This window comes from Lepus europaeus, chromosome 9, assembly GCF_033115175.1.
Source record: "Lepus europaeus isolate LE1 chromosome 9, mLepTim1.pri, whole genome shotgun sequence".
NCBI lineage: Eukaryota > Metazoa > Chordata > Mammalia > Lagomorpha > Leporidae > Lepus > Lepus europaeus.
The window spans coordinates 60,188,616-60,216,078 of record NC_084835.1 but is presented as its reverse complement, the minus strand read 5'-3'; the positions used below and the strand labels follow the sequence as shown (position 1 = coordinate 60,216,078).

The window sequence follows — 27,463 nt, the reverse complement described above, 5'->3', positions numbered from 1 at the left end:
CAATATGTCCGCCTTGAAGTGCAACATTCTTGATGTGACAGAAGCAAAAGCTTTCCTTTCCTTTTGCTTTTTAAAGAGTTATTTAAGGTCTTAATTGGCTCACAGGAATAAGCAGACTAGTCTTTTGAGTTCACCTGTGAAGACTCAAGAGGTAGACGTTTAATCCTTGACAAACGCACCCAGCTGGGGATGCCCTGCAGTTTCACTGGGGTAGGCATGCTCAGTAGCACCTGGTAGCGTCCCTTACATTTAGGCTGCAGCTGGTCTGAAGGGGATCCTTCTATAAACAAGGCAAATGGCCTACTCAGGAATCCCTAGTGCCGGAGCTTCTGTTAAAAGCTGTTTAATTCTTCGGAACACCATTTGTAGCTCCCCTGTCCAACGAAGTGGGGCAGTGTCAGGGCCTTTTAAAGCGTCATACAAAGGCTTGGCTATTAATCCAAATCCCCAGAAATATTTTTAGCTGATTTTTTGTCTGTAGTGACCCTATACTACATGGAATAGCTTCTTTTTTTTTTTTTCTTGACTGAAAGAACAGGCTTTCCTGGGGTCAAACTATATCTCAGATAATCTACCTCTTTAGAAACCTGAGCTTTATTGGGGAAACCTAGATTCTAGGTCTAATGGGATGTAGAAGAAAGTTGTAGAGCCAGCGCCACAGCTCAATAGGCTAATCCTCCGCCTTGCGGAGCCGGCACACTGGGTTCTAGTCCCGGTCGGGGCACCGGATTCTGTCGCGGTTGCCCCTCTTCCAGGCCAGTTCTCTGCTGTGGCCCGGGAGTGCAGTGGAGGATGGCCCAATTGCTTGGGCCCTGCACCTGCATGAGAGACCAGGAGAAACACCTGGCTCCTGGCTTCGGATCAGCGCGGTGGACTGGCCGCAGCACGCCGGCCGCAGCGGCCATTGGAGGGTGAACCAACGGTAAAGGAAGACCTTTCTCTCTGTCTCTCTCATTGTCTACTCTGCCTGTCAAAAAAAAAAAGAAGAAGAAAGTTGTAGATATAGTGAATGCTTTAGCACACAATAAGATGCCTTGAAACAGTTGCCTCATTAATAGCCCTGGGGCCTTGAACCATTTTGTACTCTTCATTTGACCTTAAAATGATCAAGATTGGAGTATCAGAGGGAGACTGACCTGGGACCAAGAGCCTGTGTTTGTAAAACTTAATGAACTGTAAGAAAGCACATAAGGATAATAACAAATTTCTTATAAGCAGTGGAGTTGGACATTTGAACATAACATAAGAATACCTTCTACTTAACACACTAAAACAAAGTAAATCTTCAAGTCCAAGTTTACCATTAATACTAACAGTACAACTCTTGGAGGACAGAGATCTTGCATGGGAAGTTAGTACACAGTGACTGCTGTTGTTAATTTAGCAATTAGCACTCCTAAGTAAGACATCCGTGACCACCTGAGGCTCTTGACATGAGATGCCTAGGCTTTGGAAGCCTTTTGAATCCACAAACCCCATCAATTTTCAGGCAAGGCCATGAGCAAAGTGGAAATTCTCTTCTCCCTTTAGAGAAGAGTACATCCTTCTTTTATGGCCACTTCTTTCCACTGGGGCCTCAACCACAGAGATCTTTCATGAGAGGGACACCTTTTGCAACAGCGTCCTGGCTTTCCATGCCTCAAATGCTCTCGTGGGCTTCTCATTCAGACCAGAAGGCCTTACAGGCTAACTCTGAGGTCACTAAGTGCTACTTAGAGCAATTGCCATTGTATAAGTCTGCTGTATGGACTGCTTCCCATGTTGGCGCATTCCCTCCTCTTTTAGTCCTATCTGTATTATTACTAAATACTTACTCCTATCTATGTGATACAAAATAGGAGTATTACAGAGAGACATGGATCCAAGAGTCCGTGTTTAAACTGTACCCTTAGAAGTAAGTCCTTAGAAATGTATGCAGAGCTATGCAGCTTTACAGTCTCTTTGCAGAACCTGAGAAGATAAATACAGACATAGTTCTTCACCAGGTTAATTATCCTTAAGCGTGTGACTTGGATACATTGCGTTAGCAATAATTTTGACACCCTAGAGTATCTATTTACACACAAAATGGGGTCCATTCTATTTTACCCAGCCCACTGAGAAGGACCCTATTTATTTATTTATTTTGTCACTTCTCATCCCTGCTCTCCCACACTGTGTTCCACACTCCTGCCTGCATGCCCTCTCATGCTTGCAGTCTCTGGGCTGCTTCCAGGAAAAGGATGATATGAAATTCCCCATTTGCTTTCTCTGATCCCCTCTCCCTTAATAAAGCCCTTACGTTTCTGTGTATTCCTCTCACTTTCCAAATAAATCCTGAACCTTACCATGTTGACTGTCTCGTTTGTGCCTGAGCTTAGAATTATTCTCTAAGCTAAAGGCAAGAACCCTAACTATTGAAGTTTGGTTTATGTGTTCCAATGACACCTGCATGTTGTGGTGTCAGATTCAAATGCTTGGCTGGTGGACGATCGCAGGTTGCCTCTTGCTCGTTGAATGTTAGCACCACTGTATACAGGGACCTGGCTCTTCCCATGCTTGGCTCCAACTTCCATTTCTGGTGCTTTGCCTGGCTGTCCTTCCACCCTGATCTCTAGGGCTTCATTTTCCAGCCCACAGTTGCCCTCCCTCCAACCCTTGCCCTCCCGGTGCTGTTTCAGAGTTCCTGTACCCATGGCATTGTCAGAGACGACCTCAGGATGCAGCTCCTCTGCTCCAGCTACTCCATCTCCATCTTCCTCCTCTCCTTCCACAGCATCCTGGGCTGCAACCGTGCTCTTCTCCCTCGTTTGCTTTTCTTTTCTGAAATCCCTTCAGAACGGTTGTTACACAGTTGATCATATGACTATATTTTCATATAATGTGGCTTATATATTTACTTATATGTAAGCTGGTTATTTATAGAATTCTCTGTAAGGCCCTATGAAGGCATTTCCTGAGATATCAGTTACTTTAACAACCTGCCAAACAATTGTTTGTGCTTCTAAAATAGGATATCCAACTTCTTAGGTAGAACTATTCATCCACCCCTGCCAAATATCAGAGTACTTCATCAAGTTTGTGGGAAAATAGAATTTAAAACTACATTTATTTTGGTGAAAAAATGTTGAGGTTTTAATAGTAGGCATTTTCCACGAACTTTTTGAAGACCCCTCATATGCATGGTTTTCAAATATTTTTGCACTAAAATTAATTAATCTTTCAGCTCCATTTTCTCCATTTAATTTGCGAAATACCATCCACCCTGGTGGATACCATAAATGGTTTGAGGGAAAACCACTACCATTGGCTTAAATCTCAGGAGCCCTGGTGCAGGTCCATGACCAGTGGTTGACTCTGTGGCCTGGATAGTGTCACTAGGAAGGGCCACCATGGGGTGCAAGTTACCTGATTGATTCTAATGAAATCACCACACTGCTTAAATGTCACCCCGAGACTCAGTGTTTGGAAACAGCTTTATTTGAGGCTGTCCATGTGTCTTTACAGCAGTAGAAATAAATTTGAGCTGTTGTTAGAATTATGGCAGGGTTTGAGGATTAAAAAAGAATATAAGCACTTAACTAAGCCATGCTTATGTCTATCCCCATGGAAGTGCACAATGCCTGACCACCCCTAAACATGTAAGTAAGTGCAGAAAGGCCACTGTCACTTACTGAGAAGACTGCTTCATGGAGCCTGGGCCTTGGGGACTACCCCACCTCCTGGCTGGAGGAATTGGGGGATTTGTCAGTGTATCTTAGTGCTTTTTGCAGAATATAGCGCATATAAAATGATTTTAGTGGTGCTTGAGAATCATTTACTGGGCCCTGCTCACAAGGAAGTTCAGCATTTCCCTTCTTTGCACTGTGTATTTTCAAAGCTATCCCTTTCCAAGTCTAAAGGGACACCCCATCTGCCCTTCCCACCACTGCACATAGAGCCTCCTCACACCGCCACAGCCCCTGGTTGTAATTAACGTCTGCTGAAGGCACACCAGTCACCCGGCTAACCCTCTTGTGGCCACCTCCTCCTCCCAGGGGACTGGCAGGCAGCTGAGGAGAAGAAACCAGAATCTGCAGGAGCTTCCTCCCCTGGCTCCCTCCCCCCTCTTTTCTGCCATTCACTCATCAACTCCATATAGACCTGCCGTGTGCCATGCTCTGAGCCAAGAGGAAGCCATTCTGTGAACAAATCCTTTCTGTGTGCCTGTTCTGTGCCAGCCACTATTCTAGGAGTCAGCGGTAGAGCAGGGAACAAAATCAGGGAGAATGGTTTGCGTGACACTCTGGCAGGGGAGACAGAAAACAGACTGAGTGCATGGTGTAATATGATGTACTTTAAACACTTCATGGAAAGCGTGAATAGAGGAAAAACTGCCTGGATTTCAAACATTTTTTGCACCAAAGTAAACTTATCTTTTGATTCTGTTTTCATGTGTATTGACAAGTGTTCTGTGCAATAGGAGATACAGCAAAGAAGGAAGATAGGGCAGCTTCCACATTTTGTTCTATGCAGGCCAGACAAGGAGCAATGCAAGCAGTGAGGGGCAGCTCTGAGGGAGGAGGTGCACCTGCCCCAGAATGGTCAGGACAGCAAGGCCGGGCTTGCTGGAGCAGAGGGAGCAAGGGGAAGAGCTGGGGACCACAGTGACAAAAACTGACAGAGTCTCTACCCTCATGAAGCTGACGGTCCTGGGATGTAGGTAGGGAGCAATGAGTGAAATGATTACAGGAGTAAATGAAATTCAAGTTAAGGCACGACAAGAAGTAGGTGGTGCCGTGAGAACAGTGTGTGGGCAAGGATGGGGGAAGGGTCGGTCAATAGTTACTCAGTGATACTAAGGTAGAAGTAAAAAACTGTGTATTTTCTCACACAGTAGGGTGACCATAAATAAAAATAATGTATATTTTTTTCTTAAAAAGGCTAGACGTTCTTCTTTTCTCTAGAACTAAGAGCTGTCTCATTTCATAGAGAACTCAGCATTAGCCTAAAAAGGTTAAGATAAAGTTATAGCTACTTAAAGTGAGGAAAGTTCTGTGGTTTTTTATAGATCAGGATTTGGGAAAGGAGCACACACACTACACACATCCCTGCCCCATAATAAAACATAAAAAGGCATAATGTGGGGCTGACTTAGTTGGGAGGTGTGGGCAGGCCTCCCTGAGGATGTGACATGGAAGACAACCGCATAAAAGAGGGTGCTGTAGACAGCAGATGTCCTGTGAGCAGACCTTGTCACACAAGGGAGCCCTCTGGGTTTGAGGAACAGAAGGAGGCCAGGAGGCCAGGGGTATAAGGTGGGAGTTAGGATAGACACAGGAGGAAGCAGAGGCCAGACCTTCAGACCTACAGAGCTCTCTAGGGAAGATTAAGGATTTTAGTTTTTATTATAAAGACCAAAGAGGTTTCATTAAAGTTGTTGGGGTGGGATGTAAATCAGATTTGCATTGGATAATTTTGATCTGACTGCAGAGTAGAAAATGGATTGGAAGGGGACATTACTAAGAAAAAGGTTCCGTAGCACAGGTGATTAATTGGATGATTAATAAGGGCCAGCAGGATGGATACAAGAGAAGTGCTTGGCTGTACTGAAAGATGGACAGGCTATGAGGGAAGGAAGACAGCAGAAGTCTTCCATCTCTAGCTTACAGGGGGATAGATGGGTGAACTGATAGATTAACAGGTGATGGCCAGTGAGATAGACAGATGGAAGGATGGATGGTGTACTCAGATGGGCAACTCTAGAAGGGAGCCAGACTTACTGTGGAATTGAGGGGCGGTCAGAAAGTTAGCAGGAGCACAGCAAGCTTGGGAGTTTAATTGTGGGAGCAAAATGGGATGCTTTTCAAACCTTCAGTGCAATACAATAGACAAATATATAGACTGCTCTGGAACCCAAAGCAGAAGGGTCTGGACCCAAATATTGAGTGTGTTGGGGTTTACATGTGGTGGCTGAAGCCATCAGTGTGATGCAGTTGTCTGTGAAGGGAGCTTAGGGCGCATGGAGAGCCTTGGACCCAACCCACAGGGCCTATAATAATGAGCAATGAGACGCAACTGCTCAGCCTGCACAAAGGAATGTTGTGTCGTGGAGAAAAGTTTATGTCAGTCCTGGCCTGTTGGCAGATCTGGCACAATAACAATTCTGATGTGGGATGAAGACATGACTCCACTGCCTTCCCAGGACATAGCAGAGAGCTGGATTGAAAGAGGACCAGCTGGGACTCCAACAGGCACCCATATGGGATGCTGGCACCACACGCTGAGGCCTAACCTACTATGCCACAGCACTGGCCCCTGAAGGCCTTGTTTTTGCAGGGTTTTGTATCATAGCAGTGTGCTTCTCTCTCATTAAGTGACTACAACACTGTCTTTATCCTTGGCCAGGAATCCACAGTTGTCATGATCTGGCTTAACTGTAGAAGGCAGGACTGCCCTGTAGGGAGGGGGAAAAATGTAGTTAATGAGAGGGTACTGGCAAGTAGATCTTCTGGTATTAAATTTAGATTAGCAGGAATCAGGGAGAAACAGGTTGAAACAATATGCCTGGGAAGGCATAGGATAAAATCTAGAAGGATCAGACAAAATATAAGTCAGGGATCCCAACCAGGATTCTGAAGAGTAAAGAGCAACAGGATCCAACAAAAGGACTGAATAAACAGAGCCAGAAATAGGGCAAGACGCACATGAACCAACAACCAGAGTGAAGCTGCACACAGAGCCACCGGCCCTTCATCTCAAGGGTCCCTCTGCTTCTTGCTGAGAACCCCGCCCCTTGAAACAAGCAGGGCAGCAGTCCTAGGCAAGAGCGTAACCACAAGAGGAGCGAGGCCACTACTTACAGAAATCAATTGTAATTAAAATTAATGTCCAGTCTTCTCTCAGAGGCCAAACGTTACTTAGAGCATTGTGATTCCTATTTACCCTAAATATGCCATCAATATTTAGCAGAGAGAGAATTGGCTGGAGGTTAGAGATTATCAACGACATCCGCCATTTCTGCTGCTATGGGAATAATCTAATCACACACAACTTAAAATTGCAAGGCTATTACCTAGAACCATTTTGTTTAATATTAAAGCATGAAAATACTTGAAGCTACTCAGAGGTATTTTTAAATACATTACTTGATGGGAAAGACACAAATGCCATGTTTTAGGGACCTAGAGTACAGATACCTGTTTTATTTTTTTTTCTAATGGCTCAAAAGCTATTTACATAATTTTAAAGGCCATTTACCTAGTTTTTCTTTGTAATTAACACATAATTGTATATATATATATATATATATATGTGTGTGTGTGTGTGTGTGTATATATATATATATATATATATAGGGGGTACAGAGTGATAATTTGATATATGTGCCCAATGTATAATGGTCAAGCCAGGGCAGGTAGCATTTCAGTCTCCTTCAGCATCTGTCATTTCTTTGTGATGCTTTAACCTCTGTTATAGCTCTTTATAAAATACATATTAGATAATTGTGAATTGCAGCCACCGTACTGTGCTGTAGGACACAAGAAATAATTCCTATCTAGCTATATTTTGATAATCATTAATCAATCTCCCTCTATCCCACACTCCCCTACCCTTCCAATCCCATGGAATCCTGTTTTAAATCTCAATGAGGAGCTGGCGTCCCAGCATAACTGGTTAAGCCACCTCTTGCTATGGTGGCATTCCATATTGGAGCACCAGTTCAAGTCCTATCAGCTCTGCTTCCAGTCCAGCTTCCTGCTAATGTGCCTAGGAAAGCAGCAGAATGATGGCCTCAATACTTAGATCCTTGTGGGAGACCCACATAGAGTTATAGACCCCTGGCTTTGGCCTGGTCCCAACTCTGGCTGTTGCAAGCATTTGGGGAGTGAACCAGTGGATGGAAGATATGTATAAATATGTCATTCTGCCTTTCAAATAAATATTTAAAAATAAAAATAAATCTCCTATGATGTCACCTCCAGTGTGTATGTACATACATGTGGAAAAGCCTCAGCAAATTATAATTTTTCAACATATGCAGTGATTTCTTGTAACCAGGTCTTTATGTGCCACTTTCTTATCCAGAAATGTGTGTTTTGCTCTGTTATATCTAGTAAAAGCCTTTAAAATTTTTGAGTGAAAATGCAGATTGAGTTTGTCAAAGTGACATAGTTTGTTACATTTCTTGATGGAGTAGAGCTGTGATGATGATAAAACATTAGTTGGATTGTGATCATATTCCAGCCATGCATGGAAAATGGGCTTCTTTTTCTCCAATTATAACAGCAATTCATACACATTAAAGGCATTTGTACAGTAAATAAATGTTGGGGAAAATTGCCTAGAACCTCACCATGCAAATGAAAACTCTGCCAACATTTTATTCTGCTTCATTCCAATTTTCTTTTCCCTATGCCATGAAGTTATCAGTTTTACTTTTGTTGTTATTGGATCTTTTTACTTTTTTAAGGATTTACTTATTTGAAAAGCAGAGTTATAAAGAGAGAGTGAGACAGAGAAAGAGATTTTCCATCTGCTTGTTCAATCCACAAATAACCACAACAGCCAGAGCTGGGCCAATCTGAAGCCAAGAGCCAGGAGCTTTTTCCAGGTCTTATTTGAAAGGCAAGGCCGGCGCCGTGGCTTAACAGGCTAATCCTCCGCCTTGCGGCACCGGCACACCGGGTTCTAGTCCCGGTCTGGGTGCCGGATTCTATCCCAGTTGCCCCTCTTCCAGGCCAGCTCTCTGCTATGGCCTGGGAAGGCAGTGGAGGATGGCCCAAGTCCTTGGGTCCTGCACCCACATGGGAGACCAGGAGAAGCACCTGGCTCCTGGCTTCGGATCAGCGCGATGCGCCGTCCGCAGCGGCCATTGGAGGGTGAACCAACTCTCACTATCCACTCTGCCTGTCAAAAAAAAAAAAAAAAGAAAGAAAGAAAGAAAGAAAGAAAGAAAGGCATAGTTACAGAGAGAGAATGAGGCAGAGAGAGAGATTTTCCATCCACTGGTTCACTCTACAAGTGGCCACAACAGCTGGAGCTGGGCCAATCAGAAGCCAAGATACAGGAGCGTCTTTGAGGTCTCCCAAATAGTTGCAGGGGCCCAAGCACTTGCATCATCTTCCACTGCCCTCCTGGTACATTAGCAGGGAGCTGGATCAGAAGTAGAGCAGCTGGGACTCAAACTGGCACCCATATGGGATCCTGGCACCACAAGACAGCAGCTTTACCTGCTATGCCACAATGCCCACCCCACTGGTGTTTCTTTGTTTTTTGTTTTGTTTTGTTTTCTTTTGTTTTTTACTGGAAACATTTTTTTTCTTTCTGTTTATAAAGGCAGTATAGATCAAGTATATCATTAAAGCAGTACATAAAGTTGTGAAGATGAAAGTAAAAATCATTCCATATTTTCTCACCAGCAAAGGCCCATCCTTCCAGTTTTCCCAACCTCCATATCCACACAGTTCCTCTCCCACAGTATCCATAGCATCTTGGTTCTAGCACCTCCATAGACACTAACACATATGGATACTCAAGTGCCCTATATAAAATAACAGAGTATTTGCAAAGAACATACACACATCCTCCTATATACTTTGAATAATCTCTGAATTATTTCTGACACCTAATTTAATTTAAGTGCTATGTAAGTAATTGGGTTTTTTTAAAGATTTATTTATTTACTTGAAAGTCAGAGTTACACAGAGAGACGAGATGCAGAGAGAGAGAATGAGAGAGAGAGAGAGAGACAGAGAGAGGTCTTCCATCCGATGGTTCACTCCCCATATGGCCGCAACTGCAAGAGCTGTGCCAATCTGAAGCCAGGAGCCAGGAGCTTCTTCTGTGTCTCCCACGTGGGTGCAGGGACCCAGAGACTTGGGCCATCTTCTGCTGCTTTCCCAGGCCATAGAAGAGAGCTGGGCAGGAAGTGGAGCAGCCGGGTCTCCAACCAGTGCCCATATGGGATGCCGGCGCTTCCGGCCAGGGCGTTAACCCACTCCACCAAAGCGCTGGCCCCATCTATGTAACTATTTGTTATACAGTGTTGTTTAGGAATAATGACAAGAAATTCACTACAAATGCAAATTTTTTAGAATCTTCCCTCCACAGTTGATTGAAGTGTGTATAGATGCATTCAATTATTTCATGTAAATAGCCAAATTGGACATACATCTTTGTAAAGTGTCATCTTCACTTTGTAATATATCATAGGAATCTTTCCAAATAAATAAATTAAAGCCATAGTAATTCCTTGTAATGATTATATCAGATGCCTTTGATCACTGTTGATCATTTCTCTGTTGATATCAGTGAAAGGTCTAAAAAGTGGTAATAGAAAAAATGGCTTTAAAAAAATAGCTCTCGCCGGCGCCGCGGCTCACTAAGCTAATCCTCCGCCTTGCGGCGCTGGCACACCGGGTTCTAGTCCCGGTCGGGGCACCGATCCTGTCCCAGTTGCCCCTCTTCCAGGCCAGCTCTCTGCTGTGGCCAGGGAGTGCAGTGGAGGATGGCCCAAGTCCTTGGGCCCTGCACCCCGTGGGAGACCAGGATAAGCACCTGGCTCCTGCCATCGGATCAGCATGGTGCGCCGGCCACAGCGCGCCAGCCGTGGTGGCCATTGGAGGGTGAACCAACAGTAAAGGAAGACCTTTCTTTCTGTCTCTCTCTCACTGTCCACTCTGCCTGTCAAAAAAAATAAAAAATAAATAAAAAATAAAAAATAAAAAAAAATAGCTCTCAGGTAGTAAAAATGCCATCTTAAGTGTTAAAGTGATCATATTAAGTGTTAAAGTAAACATAGAGATAGGATTAAGTGTTAAAGTGATCATATAAACAGGATCAAATGTCTGGTAATAATAATAGATAGAATTAAAAAGGAGAGAATGTTCCAACATGGGAAGCAGTCCACATAGCAGACTAAAAGAATGGCAATCGCTTTAGGTAATACTCTGACCTCAGAATCAGCCCTTAAGTTTTCCTGGTCTGGCTGAAAAGCCCTTGAGAGCATTTCAGGCATGGAAAGCCAAGACGCTGTGGCAAAAATTGTTCTACATGAAGGATCTCTGTGAGTGACACCCCAGTGGAAAGAAGTGGCCCTCAAAGAAGGATGTACTTTTCTCCAAAGGGAGGAGAGAACTTCAGTTTTGCTTATGGCCTTGTCTAAATTCAGATGGAATTTGTGGATTCAAAAGTCTTTCAAGGCTAGGCAGCTCATGTCAAGAGCCTCCCGTGGTCACTGATGTCATACATAAGAATGTTAATTGTTAAATTAACAACAGGAGTTACTGTGCACTAACTCCCCATGCAAGACCTCTGTCCTCAATGAGTTGTATTATGAAAGTTAACTGTAAAACTTGTTATCAAACAGTTTGTGTGTGTGTGTGCATGTGTATGCAAATTGTTGAAATCTTTACTTAGTATAGAGTTGGTCTACTGTATACACAGTTAATCGAAAATGAATCTTTTTTATTTTTAAAAAAGTTTTTATTTAAGATTTTATTTAGTTATTTGAAAGGTGGCGTTACAGACAGTAACAGAGAGGGAGATGTAGAGACAGGTCCTCCATCCACTGGTTCACTCCCCAAATAGTCACAATGGCCAGAGCTGGGCCAATCTGAAGCCAAGAGCCAGGAGCCTCCTCTGAGTCTCCCACTTGGGTGCAGGGGCCCAAGACTTTGGCCATCTTCCACTGCTTTCTCAGACCATTAGCAGGGAGCTAGATCAGAGGAGAAGCAGGTGGAACTAGAACTGGTGCCCATATGGGATGCTGGCTCTGCAAGCAGAAGATTAACCTACTGCACCACAGCTTCCTGCCCTAAAAATGAATCTTAATGGAAAATGGGACTGGGAAGGGGAGAGGGAGGAGGAATTGGGCTGGAAGTGTGGGTGGGTATGGTAGGTAGAATAACTATATTCCTGAAGTTGTACTTATGAAATTTTTATTCCTTTAAAAAATAAATTAAATAATTTTAAAAAATTAAAAATATAAAAGCAGCTCTCAGGGCCAGTGTGGGCCTAGTGGTTTAAGCTGCTATCACTGTCCACTTCCAATCCAGCTCCCTGCTATTGCACCTAGGAAAGCAGGGCAAGATGGCCCAAGTGGAGTTCCAGGCTCCTGGCTTTGGCCTGGCCCAGCCTGACCGTTGTGGCCATTTGGGGAGTGAACCAGTGGATGGAAGACCTCTATATCTCCTTCTCTCTGTAACTATCTTTCAAATAAATAAATAAATGTTTTAAAAAGTAAAAGCAGCTCTTGGCATAGATTCACTAAAGAAGAAAAACTCTAGAGGCAAAAATGAAATAGTACTGATGAAAAGTTATCAGGTCTTGAATTAAGTCATTGGCAGTAATGCAACAAGTGATCTCTGATTTTACTGACTTATGTACCAGACACTAACTATGCATTCCTTATATTCACTGGCTTAATCGTTAGAACTCTATACAAGAGCACTTCAGAATTTTCATGGAAAAGTGGCGTCAAAAGGTACATTTAGGAGAAGGCATTTGGCCCAATGTTTATTAGCTTAGTTGCGCTGTCTGCAACCCATATCAGAGTGCCTGAGTTTTGAGTTCCAGCTCCATCCCTGATGCCTGCTTCCTGTTAATGAGCACCCTGGGAAGCAACAACTCAACTGACTGGGGTCCCAGCCACCTTCATAGGAGACTTGGAATGAGTTCCCAGCTTCCACATCAGCCTGGCCTAACTCCAGCAATTGTGGGAGGCGTTTGGGGGAATAACCCAGTAGATGGTAGTGCTCTCCTTCTCTTGCTCTCTGCTGTCACTGTCGCTCTCTGTTCTCTCTGCCTGTAAAACAAAAATTTATTTTTTAAAAAAAGTAAGTGTATTTTAGTGCAAAACATTTTACAATCAGTGTCTATAAGGGAGGATTCTTCAAAATATTTGTGGAAAATGTTTGTTATGGAAAACCAATGCATGTATTTCAATTTTTTTTGCACCAAAATGAACTTAATCTTTTAATTCCATTTTTCATGATTTTTTTGTTACCTACCATCATAGTGTAGGCACTATCATACAGTTGAGGAAACTGAGGCGTAGAAAGATTAAGTAACTTGTGCAAGGTCACACAAGAGTGACAGAACTGGGATTCAAACAGGGATTGTTGTGCAGAACCTGTGATCTCTGCCTCTGTACTGTACCACACAGAAATAGGGACTGGAAAGGTGAATAGATGCCAGGAGATTAACATGTAGGAATGGCAGAGCAGTGTTCAGCCTGTTTCTGAGCCTTTCCCTGTTTTCTGTTCAAAATTAGTTCAAACTCCACTTCCCCAAAGACTGGCTGCTTCATCTCTTTTGTTTTTTAACATTTATTTATTTATTCATTTGAAAAGAAGAGTTACAGAGGCAGAGACAGAGACAGAGAGAGGTCTTCCATCAGCTGGTTCATTCCCCAGATGGCTGCAGTGGCCGTGTTGGACCTCTCAGTTGCAGAGATGCCCACTTGCGCGGGAGGACGCCCAAAGATCCAGACTCCAGACGAGTTGATACAAAAAGCACGAGGTTTTTATTGAACGTTTGTGCAAACGGGCCCCCACCTCAGGCGGTGAGGAACCCTGAGCAGCAGTTTCACACAGGTTATATAGGCAACAAATTAGCATATTCCTAATGTGCATGCGTAGGATTGGTCAGTTCAGGGACCATTAGCATATGGGAGAATGCTGGCGAAGAATGCTGGTGGAGAGTGCTGGTGGAGAATGCAGAGGTGTTACAGGATTGGTTGGCTCGGAGGGACAATTAGCATACCGGCGAGTGCTGAGGGAGAGTGCTGAGGTGTTACAGGATTGGCCGGTCGCAGTGACATCATAAGTGCGTGCCTAGAGACTCTCCGAAGGGGAGGGGCAGCTCTGCTCTGGGCGCGCCCAGAGGTTTCCCAGAGGGGAGGGGCAGTTCTGCTCTGGGCGCCTAGAGATTCTCTGAAGGGGATTGACTTTTCCTTCCCAGAGAACGTCCTGCCCGCTAGACTCTGGGGAACATCTAACCTCTTAAGAAGCCCCTGATATTTGCCCAGGCCTAGTTTCTTGTCCCTCCCCCCATAAGGGTCCTTCAGCCGGAGTTGCCCTGATCTGAAGCCAGGAGCCAGGAGCTTCTTCCGGGTCTCCCACATGGTGCAGGGCCCAAGGACTTGGATCATCTTCTACTGCTTTCCCAGGCCATAGCAGAGAGCTGGATTGGAAGTTCAGCAGCCGGGACTTGAACCAGCGCCCATATGGGATGCCAGCACTGCAGGTGGAGCCTACCCACTAAGCCACAGTGCCGGCCTCCACTTAATCTTCAGTTCAAGCTTCCTGGCTCTGCACTTTGAAGCTCTTATGGCTAAACTCCAAAAACAGGGATGTCGCTTTTATTCACATAAGAGGGATAATTTATTTTTAATGAGAACAAACTGTCCTATATTCCAGCACTTACCACAAATTATCTCACATGATCTTCCCAGCATGCCTATGAAGTGGCGTATTGTCACCCCTTTTTTTATGGAAGGAGCTCACCGAGATCCACAGTTGTACAAGTTCAGTATTCATGGGAGTCATAGAGCCAGCATTCACGTCAAGGATTCTGGGACAACACTGCCCTGTTTTTATTTTCTACAAAATGGCAACAGGAAATGGCTGTGGAGTAGCCAGGGAAAAACACACATGGTGGGAGAGAGACACAGGTGGGATGAATAACCCCGAAGCTCAGGCCTTCTCACACTTACCAGGCTGTATCTCTAGAAATACCACACTCTCGGTCTTGACCCTGTGGCTTTCATGATTAATAGTTGACTTATTGTTCACCATAAATCCCATTGGATTTCCTAAATTTTATCCCTGCACAGTGAGTCCTTGAGGTTTCTTCCTCCTTTCCAATGGCTAGACAGACCCTGGCCCTGAGAAAGCCCCTCTAAACTGCAGGTCTGCAGAGCAAACTGGCAGAACAGGTCTCAAGTGCATAAGCACTTGGCCACTCTCTGGAGTCCTTGCCCGAGTGACTTCCATATTTGCTACACTGCAGGAATGTCCTCCAGGCTTTTCCTCATGCAGATTTGATATGATTTAGCCTCAACAGTGCCCCCAAGGGAATAACTTCCCTAAAAGAATGGTTGATATATTCATCTTCTTAATTGCCATCTGATTCAAGGTGAATTAAATTACAAGAAAATGTGACGATGAGCCTCTATACCCTGACTTATGGGTCCCCAAGTCAACATCTAATCATTTTATAACCAACTGAACACCTGATTTCAAAGAGCACACCTGAGAATCTGCAGCGTCTACTCCAAGCCATTCTAAGATATCCCAGCAGCCATGTGGCATCGGCTGTGTGGCTGGAAGGGCCAGCTGTTTCACTTATTTTGCTTTGAGTTTCACTAACTCGGTGGGGGTCATGGTGTTTCTTTCCTGTTTATTGGATTCCTATTTAGGAAGGATAGTTTTCACGTTAGCCTATGGGAAGGCAGGAAGATTGACTCAATACATGCTGACCCATGACAGCTGAGAGATGCAGTCTTGTGTTGAACAGTCTGTTCTCCATGGGCAGAACGTGTGTAACTGTGTTCTCATACAGGGCTGGACTCCTCCTAGACACTTAGCCCACTGTCAGTTGCTGCCATGCGTGGCTTAAGATAGATGCTTGTCTCAGTATTCATACGTTATCACTGAAAGAAAGACTAGTCTACAAACTTGAACTTTATCATTCTTAAGTATATTTACTGAGTTCATATGAATAATGTGTGACTGTTGTCCTCTATTAGCAAACTTTGGAGTTACTGTCGCCACTGTCTTTATTCATTTGGGAAAGGGGAGGAGCCCACCTCAAGAGATCTGCCTGGAAGAGGGATCCAAGGGCTCCAGGACTGCATGTCCACACATGTCCCCCCAACCTTGAAAGTGCTGTTTCCTAGTATGTTTGGGATTACAGTGGAACATGGACTTGTTATGTAAGGGAAGGATGAAAAACTGTACTTATTTTTAAGTGTAAAATACACATAAAATTTACCATTTTAAATTATTTTTCACACACTTTTCATGGGCATTATGTACTTCACATTGTTGTGCAACCACCACCTCCATCCATTTCCAGAACTTTTTCATCTTTCCAAATTGAAATCCTGTAACCATTAAATAACTCCTCATTCCTGTTTCTACCCAACCTGGTCACTACCATTCTATTTATCTCATTATGAATTTGAGTGATCTAGGTTTAGCTTGAGCGTCCCTAGTCCAAAAATCTGAAATGTGAAACACTTCAAAATCTGTAATTTTTTGAGCATTGACTTGACACCACATGTAGAAAATTCCACACCATCCAACTTTGCTTTACGCACAAAAGTATTAAGATTATCATATAAAATTACCTCCAGGCTATGTGTTAAAAGGTATATGTGAAAAATAAATGAATTTTGTGTTTAGACTGCATACCATACCCAGGTTAACTCATGTATGTGCCAATATTCCAAAATTGGAAGAAAAAAATTGAAATTTGAAACACTTCTGGTCCCAAACATTTTGCAAAAGGGGTACTCAAACTGTACTGTGTTAGTGAAATCATACGGTATTTGTCCTTCCATTCCTTTTGTATCTGGCTTGTTTCACATAGCGTAGTGTTTTCAAAGGAGATTCTTTTACTTTCCTATAGAGAAATATATGTACATAAATGGGCACAAAAATCCATGTGCTGCTTAATATATTATTGTAAAGCAAACACCATAAAAACACCAACCAATCTATAAACAGCACTTTGCCAACCCAGGCAGGCCCAGTGTGCCTCTCAGGTGGTCCCTTCTTCCACTCGGACAATGACCATTGTGACTTACAGTCATCACTTTCATACTTGTCCTTCCTGTTTTATGCATCTTCTCACAGCATGATCCACTTGGATATAAACTACACATACGAGCCACATGTGTAAGTGTGATTTCCTAATAGGCACACTAAAAAACAGAAAAGGAAATAAGCAAAATTAACTTTGAAAGTATATTTATTTAAGCCAATATATCCTAAATATTAACATTGCAACTCATAATCAATATAGACATTATAAGATGAGATATTTTCTTTTCTTTTTATCATATTAAGTCTTCCCAATTTGGTGTACATTTTTCACTTCCAGCACATCTCAATTAGGATTAGCTCCACGTGGCTAGCAGGCACCATATCTGACAACATCCAAAGATCCCAGATCCAAAGAATATCCAGACAGCGACATCTTGCCTGTTTTTGAGCTTTAGTTTGCTATTAGAGGCTGTGTTCTCCAATATGGTAGCCACTAGCTACGTATAGCTGTTTAAATTTGAATCCAGAGAAATTGAAGTAAAAAGTCAGTTCCTCTATCATTCTGGTTACATTTCATGTGCTCCATGACATCATGTGACTAGTAACTACTGTGCTAAGCACAGATGGAGGACATTCCCATCAACATTGAAGGTTCTGGGGAGCCCTAGTAATCTTCTGTGTGTTGCTTTTTCTTGTGCAGTCTTACATTTCTATCATTTGTCCAGTTTGTTCTATGTAATTATAGCTTGTTCACTTTTATTACTAAATAATGTTCCACCTCATTAATTTAACACAATTCCTATCTCCCTTCAGTTGATGGATTGTTTACAGTTTTGTCATTGTAAACAGTATTGCTGTGCACATTCATGTGTGTGCGTCAGTATGTGCACACCATCCATTTCCTCAGTGCTGGGTCATGGGGGGTGCTATCTTCAGCTTCATTCATTAATAATAAATTGTTTGCCAAAGCGATTGTACTAATTTTCACTCCCAGCAGTTGCATCCTTGAGTTCATATTAGTGCACATCCGTAGTTACACTTGCTGTTAGCAGACTTGTCTTGCTAGTGGGCTTGCAGTGGTGGTGGCCAGAGCCACTGTGCAGGGCACTGCAGCCACACTGTGAGTGGATTCCCTGGAGTTGGGTGCTGGGAAGGTGCTGCTGGGATATTCAGAATGTATGCAATTTGGTTTTTGACTATAAGACATTATGAACTAGAAAAATCCACTCTTTGCATGCATAGAAACATAGAAACAATATGTCTGCTTAGGACTGTGCTGCCCGTGTGTGTGTGCGTGTATGTGTGTGTTTGTGTGTTTTAAGGATTTATTTATTTGTTTGAAAGACAGAGTTAGAAATAGGCAGAGGCAGAAAGAAAGTGAGAGAGGTCTTCCATCAGCTGGTTCACTCCCCAGATGGCCACAACGGCCAGAGCTGAGCCGATCCAAAGCCAGGAGCCAGGAGCTTCCTCCAGGTCTCTCACCCAAGTACAGTGGCCCCAAGACTTGAGCCATCCTCCACTGCCTTGCCAGGCCATAGTAGAGAGCTGCATTGGAAGTAGGGCAGCCAGGACATGAACCAGCACCCATATGGGATGCCAGCACTGCAGGCAGTGACTTTACCCACTGCGCCACAGTACCAGCTCCTGTCCTTGTGTCTTATAGATTTCTCCATTAGGAGGGGAGTGAGAGGCAGTGAAATTGGGAGCAGTATCTGGAGCGGGTGGCGGGGGGGGGGGGGGTGAAATGACTCAGCTGTAGGAGATGATGAGCACAGTTGATTTTGAAGGTTCTGTTTATAGGAGATGAGAATTCAGTTTTGTCAGAGATCGAAGTCCCTAAGAGAGCATGTAGGATCAACTGGAAAAGCCCAAAGGTAGCAAATCTCAGGAAATGGGCAGTATTCATCCTGAGCCTCCAAAAGAAATACAACACGCGAGAGGCAGGATTCTGACAGGGGCTATAATATGTTCTTAAGACACGCCTGCTCCTCAAGATTGGAGGCTCCAGTGCAGTTACCTGCCCAGTGAAAGCTGCCCAGGCAAAGTCCAAGTGCACAGGAAAGCAAACCTAATCTCCATCGTCAGGAGTGCAATCAAAGCCTGATGTGCACGGAATAGCCAAGGTTCGGTCCTGTTGCAGCATCTTTCATCTGGAAAGCTCAGATGGCTTTGCCGGTGGAATTGCTGATAGCTCCACTCTGCAAAAGAGCTGTGTGTATGTGGTGGCTCTCCTCACACGTACAAAAAGCCACAACAGTGCACAGGTATCCAGTGCACACGTGACATGGCTCCTTCCAGCTTCCCAACATAGCAAACTGTTGAAGCAATCTGTGTCCTGGAAAACTAGCTCCTAAAATGGGTCACCATGAGGAAGTGTTCTGACTGTGTAGGTCCCTTCCTGAAGTTGCTGTCAACGATTGGGTATCAGCTACAAAGATAATGAGAAGGAAAATGTGGGCATCTGGTACATATCACAATAGTAACTGGCCTCCAACCATCACTCACTCTCTGCCCAACATTTTTCTAAAAATCCCTTGATATATATTTTTAATGCTCACAATATTCCCATGAGATCAGCAGTGTTCGTCCCCATTTTACGGAGAAGTGAAGGCAAGCAGAGAGAGAAGAGGTAACCTGCCCACTGTCACCAGCAAGGAACAGGTCCAAGTCAGCACTTGGTCCAGTGATCTGTCATCTGGGCTTTGCCTGGCTCTTGCTCCAGCTGGAGTGTTCATTTCTCACCCACTAACCCAGATGAAATGTTGAGCGAAATTAGCATCGGAACACAGCACTGGTTGTTTACTAGCGGGAACCCCCCTGTCCCCACTACGTTGCAGGTGAAGTTCTGCAGGCTCCTGTAGCTAACCACCTAGAAAATCTAGTGCTTCCCTGCTCGGGGCCACTGGCTTCTTCTGTTCCACATACGAGCTTTGGAGGACACCTGGATTGGAAGGAAGAGTGTCTCTGCTAAAAAGAGCATTCAGTAAGGAAAATAATTTTTAAAGGATAGATGTTTAAAAGAAAAGGGTTCACTTTACATTTCCTCAAAAAAGGACTTGGGAGAAAACCTACTATGTTCCAGGCACCAATCTACGGGCTGGGGCAGAACAGTGATCAAAAGAGGACAATCTTAGCCATTATGGAGCTTGTAGCACTTTCCTTCTGAAAATATCAATTTTCAGTGAAATAATTGAGTCGCCTCCATAGAATTGTTGGTTAAATTGTTTTCATTCAGAAAATAATGTAAATATAGTTAATTTATGCCACAATTAAGATCTCTATCCAGTAATTTCTGTGTGTCAGACATCAGATTTGGCAGTCTGTATCGTCACTTACTCCTTGGAGCAATGCAACTTGAGGCAAGCACTGTGGTCCCCTTCTCCGGATGGGGAGACTGAGGGTTGGTGTTATTATTGACTGGCCTGTGCTTAGAGCATTGCTGTCCCTTGCAGTGTCTTCAGGTACAGAAGGAGGGCTCAGAGAACTGTCAAGCAACAAAGGTTAGGACCACGTTTGCACAGGCCAGAAGGCTAGGCCGTGAATTTGTACCCAACATTGGTCCAAGTGGATGTCAAACGCAACCCCAAGCCCTCAGTTTGTATGTAATTTGGTGAAGTTGCTGCAACTTCCAATCTAAGATGTAATTTGGCTGTGGTTCACAGAAATATAATTAAAAAGTTCAAACCTTTGCTGATGATGTCCATGTGTCAATGATCAAAGAATAAGCTAATGAGATTTATCATAAGAGGTGAAGTATTATAAATCCTTCCCAGTATTAATAGCAAAATCTGGGGCTTTGAAGGTGTATTATACGTAATTCTTTGTTTATCCTTAAAGAGCCTCTACAGGGGTACTTCAAAAAGGTTATTAGAATGTGAATTATGAAAAAACTATGCATGGATTTCAATTTCATGCATGAATTTCAATTTTTGCATTAAAATAAACTATTTGTTCCATTTTTATCATAGCTTTTTGTTTGTGTTGTTTTTAGCAGTAAGCATGCTAGTGAAGTTTAATGAAGAGAAAGTACACCTGACAGAGCAGGCAGGCATCTCAGGAAAGGACTAAGAGCCCAGTCTGCATTCCAACTAGTCTTTATGGATATGAGTATTGGTCCCCACCCCTCGCCTCACCCCTATTTCTCCTCCCCTCTTCCCTCTCCTAGGAAATTGTGGAGTGGAGGGCTTTCAGGGTGTGAAATTCCCGAAAATCCTCCCAGGACCTTGTCAGCATAGTGTCGTTGAGTGCCTTCCTGTGTGAGTGAGCTCTGTGTGCTCCCAGAATCCATTGCTTTCGTTGTTGACGGCTGTTCTCTTCTTTTTCCTTTGTAGATGACCATTCCCGGGTGAGGCTGCAGACAATAGAAGGAGACACCAACTCAGACTACATCAATGGCAATTACATCGATGTATGTATTTTGAAACTGTCAGTAAACCCCACCACATCCCAACACATCCCAGATTGTGTGTCTGCTGTAAGACTGTTGGACACATGTTGGCCTCAATCCAGAAGCAAAATTAATGTTGCCAGGGCACCACAGAGCTTGACAGTGACCATGCATTCCCTCCCTTTCTCGGTTCAGCCTCTTTGTTGCTAACTTTCTCTGTAATGTTCTCTGCCTTCTTTGCTGCCCTGTGCCTACGTGGACCAAGAAAATGCTGTTTCCTTTTCTTGTCAACAACTTAACGTTATTCAATACTTTAAAATCTGCTTGCATATTAATAGGACAAAACTCTCTAATTCCTGATAAGGTGATTTGCAATCACTTGTCACCACTGCACTTTTAAGTTGCCTTCAAAGTAGTCTGCAGCTGTTCCCCAGGACTTCCAATGCAAGCAAGACAGGTCATTAAATATGGAAGCTGTTTAATTATTGACGATGGCTTCTTTGTTCATTCTGCATCATGTTAACTTAATGTTTTACATTAGGCTACATTCTTTAGGAGACAGCATGTTGTCAATGGCAAGAATGAATGAAATCAAAAGTAGACGAAAATCAAGGGCAAATTGCTGTTCCCTGAAATGTCCAAGTTTCTACCAAGCAAATTCCAGTTACTTTGCAGTTTCCAAGCATACCCCGTACTTGGATGTCCCATCAGAACTCCTAGGGACAGGCTTTCCCCATACACAGGTTGAGCATCCCTAATCTGAAAATCTGAAATGCTCCAAAATCCAAAAATTTGTGGAGCACTAACATGATATCACACGTGGAAAATTCCACATCTGACCTCAGGTGGTAGGTCACAGTCAAAACACAGGCGCACAACACCTGTTAATTTATCATCCCCCAAAGATAAAAACTCCTGACCCCTTCAGCAGCAATGTACAAAATGTGTTTCATGTACAGAGCTATTAAAAAGATTCTCCAGAGTGACCTCAGACTGTGTATATAAAGTATAGATGAGACAAATGAAGGTCATGTTTAGACCTGGGTCCTCTCCCTGATATCTCATTATGTATGCAAATTCAAATTTCAAATCCAAAATATGAAACACTTCTGGTCGCAAGCATTTCAGATTAGGAGCACTCAGCCTGTATGTAGAGCGCTTTATTTTCTTGGTTGAACTTGACTCAGGTGGTCCTAAAAACAACTAGTATCAAAATCTCTAGGAAATAGTTGTCTAAAAATAACCATAAGAATATTATTTTCCATGCTCACAGGAAAGATTTGACATTTTAGTTATAGATTTGTGGGTTGGCTGCTTTCCCAAGTGCATTAGCAGGGAGTTAGATCAGAAGTGGAGCAGCCAAGGCTGGAACCCGTGCCCAGATGGAATGCTGGTGCTGCAGGCAGTGATTTAACCCACATCACCACAGCAGCAGCCCCAAAACTAAGCTTTAAACAATGGGTGGGTAGGGATACAAAGGAGACAAGACTCCAGCTCAAGGACATCATTAGCAAGGCCAAAAAGTAATGAAAATGCCAGATCAATGAGTTTTAATTTTATTTTTACAGAGAGAAAAGTCAATAGACAGATACCCTTTTTTCCCTCTAGTCAATAAAATCTTATTGAGCATCCATTGTATGTGAGTTACTGTTCAAGGTGCTAAGCTGTAATTGTGAACAATTCCAATCAAAAATCAAACCAAACCACTTACCTACTGGAGTTGATGTTCTAATCAGGAGAAATGAGCAATTGATAAATGGCATACTAGAAAGTAGCATGCGCTGTGGAGAACACTAGTACCATAGAGGGGACGGGAGTGCTGGGATTGGAGGAGAACTCCGTTGGTAATAGAGTGGCTGGAGTCAGTTGCCCTGAGAAGGTGACATTGGAGCACAGCAGGGTTGGCATTGAGCAATTCACATTGTCTGGGAGAAGAGCATTCCAGGTGAGACACAGCCAAGCAAAAGCTGTGAGGAAAAGAAGCAAGCAGGGAATTTTGGTGGAATGGTGTGAAGTGGGCGGAAGAAGTTGTAGGTGATGAGGAGAGGAGGTTCCTGAGTGCTGGTGATATATAAACACTTGGGAGACCTGCAGCCCTTGGAGGAATCTGAGCAGAGGCGTGACGTGATCTGGCTGCAGAGAAAAGAGCAAACAGTCGCTGGGCAGGAGTAGATCAGGAGGCCTGATGGGTGACTCTGGAAATACTCTGAGGGAGACCACCATGGCTAACTATGGAGGCCGAGAGATGTGGGAGCCCAGAGCTGCATGGAAGGCTGAGTCCATGGGATTTGCTGACAGATTGGCTGTGGGGTACAGGAGGAAGAGAGGGGTCAGGGATGCCTTCAAGTGATGGAGCTGCTATTATTTGAGCAGATTTGGGGAGTTCTATATTAGATGTGTTAAGCTTTAAATATGAGGGTTACTTAAAAAAAATTCATGAACAGTACAACTAAAAGATAAGCTTATTTTGATGCCAAAAAATTGTTGAAATTCATGCCTAGGAGGGATCTTCAAAAAAAAAATTCATAGAAAACACTCATCATGAAAAAGCTATACGTGGATTTCAAAAATGTTTACACCATGAACTTTGATCTTTCTGTGAACTTTTTTTTTTTTTTTTTTTGACAGGCAGAGTGGACAGTGAGAGAGAGACAGAGAGAAAGGTCTTCCTTTTTGCCGTTGGTTCACCCTCCAATGGCCGCCGTGGTAGGCGCGCTGTGGCCGGCGCACTGCGCTGATCCGATAGCAGGAGCCAGGTGCTTCTCCTGGTCTCCCATGGGGTGCAGGGCCCAAGCACTTGGGCCATCCTCCACTGCACTCCCTGGCCACAGCAGAGAGCTGGCCTGGAAGAGGGGCAACCGGGACAGGATCGGTGCCCCGACCGGGACTAGAACCCGCTGTGCCGGCGCCGCAAGGCAGAGGATTAGCCTAGTGAGCCGCGGCGCCGGCCCTTTCTGTGAACTTTTTGAAGTGCCCTCATGTGTATTGTGTGTGTTTGTGTCTGTGTGTGTGTGTGTGTGTATCCAGCTATGAATATGCAATAAGATTTCACGGGAAAGGTCTGGACTGGCAATGAAAATGGGAGATTCAGCAGATATACATGGTTTTGAAGGTCAAGGGGACTGCACAAGAGCTCTAAGAGAGTGAGTGTAGACTGGGAAAAGTCCAAGATGCGAGATTCTAACATCTGTGAAGGAGAGGAACAGCCAAAAAAACTGAAGATGAGTAGCCAGGATATAGGTAGCAGAGTGTCAGATCCTGGAACCCAATGAAAAAACTGTCTTTAGGAGATCAATTGTATTCAGGGTGCTGATAGGTCAAGGACGATCTTAGCATTTAGCCACAAAGGCCACTCATGGACTGTGTAGCTCAATTTATCCAATGCGTCTTTCCTATCTGCTAGGTACCTTGAGACACACTGTATATGTAGAACACATAAGTCATGGTTCTTCCCCATGTGACACTCAGCTAATGAGAAATGAGTGATTGTCTCTGGAATTCTATTGTTGGTCATGACTCTATGATTAGAGTCCTATGGCAGGTTAGGTGTATGTAAAAATGTGTTCGCTTTTGTCTTTCATTGTTGTCAACTTGCTTTTAAGAGCATCAGGTTTAACAGATATGTACTTATGTTGTCTGAGAAATCTGCATTTTCTTTCCACATTTCTTTTCTTCCTTTTTCCGGCTGACTTTGGGCAAAGTATTTTGAGTCATATCAGAGGACAGAAACTGAAAGTATTGAGGTCCACGATGATACAATATATTAACTGTACTTTTCTCTGAGTTGGCTTTATTTTTCCCTGGTTCCGATTCTACAATTTCTTTGCTTCCTGCTTTCTTTGCTCCCAATTTTTATCTTTCCTTTTTCTTATAGGGTCTTGATAAAAGAGATCTTGCAGAATTTCTGCCTTTTAAATTCCTGCCCCTTGCTACAGCACATTGTCATAGTATTAGTAGTGTTTAAAAATGGTTTTAAGTATTACTATTGATATAACTGTCTATACTGATATAACAGAATATGTGTTAAGCCCTTGGCACATTGCCAATAACATCTGAAGCACAAATGAAGTTCTATTGTGCATTCCTTGCCTGTTTGCACCTTAATAAGGGTTGTGGTCATGTTCTCTCAGAGAATCCATAAGTTGTTAGTGTTTATTGCTCATCCATCATCTCATAGCCAGTGTTGTGATTAAGTTACTCACACTTCCTGTGCATGCCTGAGAACTGTTACATTTGATTCAGCTGCACGATGAAGAGAAACACAGTGGTACTAGGTCTGGCAATTTAACTTTCAAGTGATGAGGCTGTTGGTATTTGTATCTGTGTTCATTTGGGCAAACTTAGCGCATGATTTCTGTGCTGCTTATTGATTTTAAGTTTACCACATGTTCTTTCTCATTTATTTTTAGGGCTATCATCGACCCAATCATTATATTGCTACTCAAGGTAAGTTTATTTCAGCTTTGATATCTTTCTTGGATTTTTTTTTTCTTGGAAGGGGAAATCCTCTATCATCTTGTATCCATTCCACCCTCCCTTAGGAAGATACTGCAATTTATTGCAGTTCTAACAATCGATACAGACACCCTTACTTTCCCATTAGAGGTTCTGGTAATATAACCATTTAGTTAGAACTTCATGTTGAGATCATTAGGAGAAGTGTGTGTGTGGGTGTGTGTGTGTTACTGAATTCAATCTGTCTATCTTAGGAATTAGGCCAATGTTTGTAATAATAAATATATAGATATCCATTCAATTATGTGTACTTAAGAATGTTTTAGATAATACCAAGGTAAGGTTAAACTCTAAGCTGAATAAAAGCTACATTTAAAATAAAAATGGAATATGAAAGTGATTACTCCCTAAACAGACCTGTGCTAGTTGCTGCTGGGGCGCAAGCTGAACCCAGCAAGCACCTTTCTCATCATGACTGTATTTAGTGGGGAAGATGCAAGGTGACCTGCGTATTCTTTATAGGTGCAATTCCAGGTGAATTCTGTGAGAGCTACAGAGTAAACATTGAGGAAATAGGTTGCTTTCTGGTGGGATGAACCCAAACAGCTTTGTAGCAGAGGTTAAGATGGGGAGGAAAACTTCTAAGTGTGGAAATGTTGTGAGCAGATATCTAGAAGCAGATTAGAATTCTCAGGTGGAAAGCAGTAGGTGGATCTCTTTGGCTACAGGAAACTAAAAGAAAGCCAGAGGAAATGTGGAAGAAGCTCATGGTCATGGTTTTTGAGTGGTCTTCCTTACAGACTGTGAAGGTCACCTGTGGAGCATGAGGCCCATGAGAGAACTGAGATTGTAGGGCGTGAAGCATCAGAAGGAATGAGTTTGTGAGTCGACGTAAAGTGAACTAAACAAGTGCTGAGAAGCAGCAAAGAGCCAGTTATGCCCCAGAAACAGGAGCAGGGCAATCAGAAGGATGTTTGGCAACAGAAATTCAAGGAGCAAAAGAATCAAAGATACCAAGAAGATCATGCTTGAGAAATCTAGGCTTGCAGGCAGAGAGGTCAGAGGTGCTCAGTGAACCATGAGAAGAGGGAAGGAATGAGTGCATGGTGGCCGGGTTCAGCTTAGGAGGTGTGGGATTGAAGGAGAGCAGAATTCCAACATGAGAGCAGCACTGCCCCATTATAACTTTATGCAGTGGTAGAGATGTGCTATACCCACACTGTCACATGTCACTGTCGCATGTGGTTGCCTGCAGCCCTGCCTATCTGCAAATCCAAATTCACAGATCCAATCAGCAGCAGATCAAAAATGTTCTGAAGGAGATGGTGACTGTACTGAACATGTGCAGGCCTCTATTAGTCCCTAAGCAATGCAGTGTAGCACCTGTTTACATAGCATTCACACGGAAGTAAGTATTGTGGGTAACTTAGAGATAACCTACAGTATGGAGCTGGATGTGCATAGGTTATAGGCAAACACCACACCATTTTATATAGCAAACTTCGGCATTCTCAGATTTTAGTATACTCAGAGGTTCTAGAACCAGTCTTCCAGAGATACCCCATGACAGCTCTACTTGAAATGTAGCTATTAGGGGCCGGTACCATGGCTCACTTGGCTAATCCTCCACCTGTGGCATGGGCACCCTGGGTTCTAGCCCCGGTTGTGGTGCCAATTTTGTCCTGATTGCTCCTTTTCCATCCAGCTCTCTGCTGTGGCCCAGGAAGGCAGTGGAGGATGGCTCAAGTGCTTGGGCCCTGCACCTGCATGGGAGACCAGGAGGAAGCAGCTAGCTCCTGGCTTCAGATCGGTGCAGCGTGCCAGCCGTAGTGGCCATTTGAAGGGTGAACCAACGGAAAGGAAGACCTTTCGTTCTGTCTCTCTCTCG

The 27,463-nt window shown here is 43.6% G+C and overlaps 1 protein-coding gene across 2 annotated transcripts in view; it reads left to right on the top strand.

Moving 5' to 3' along the window:
* The window catches only part of PTPRM (protein tyrosine phosphatase receptor type M), an 884,602-nt gene that overhangs the window by 767,574 nt on the left and 89,565 nt on the right, over positions 1-27,463 (top strand). For both annotated transcript variants that reach the window (XM_062201377.1, XM_062201376.1), the window contains 2 exons: positions 21,065-21,141; positions 25,530-25,566. In XM_062201377.1, coding sequence (XP_062057361.1) covers positions 21,065-21,141; positions 25,530-25,566 — 114 coding nt within the window. The remainder of the gene's footprint in view (positions 1-21,064; positions 21,142-25,529; positions 25,567-27,463) is intronic.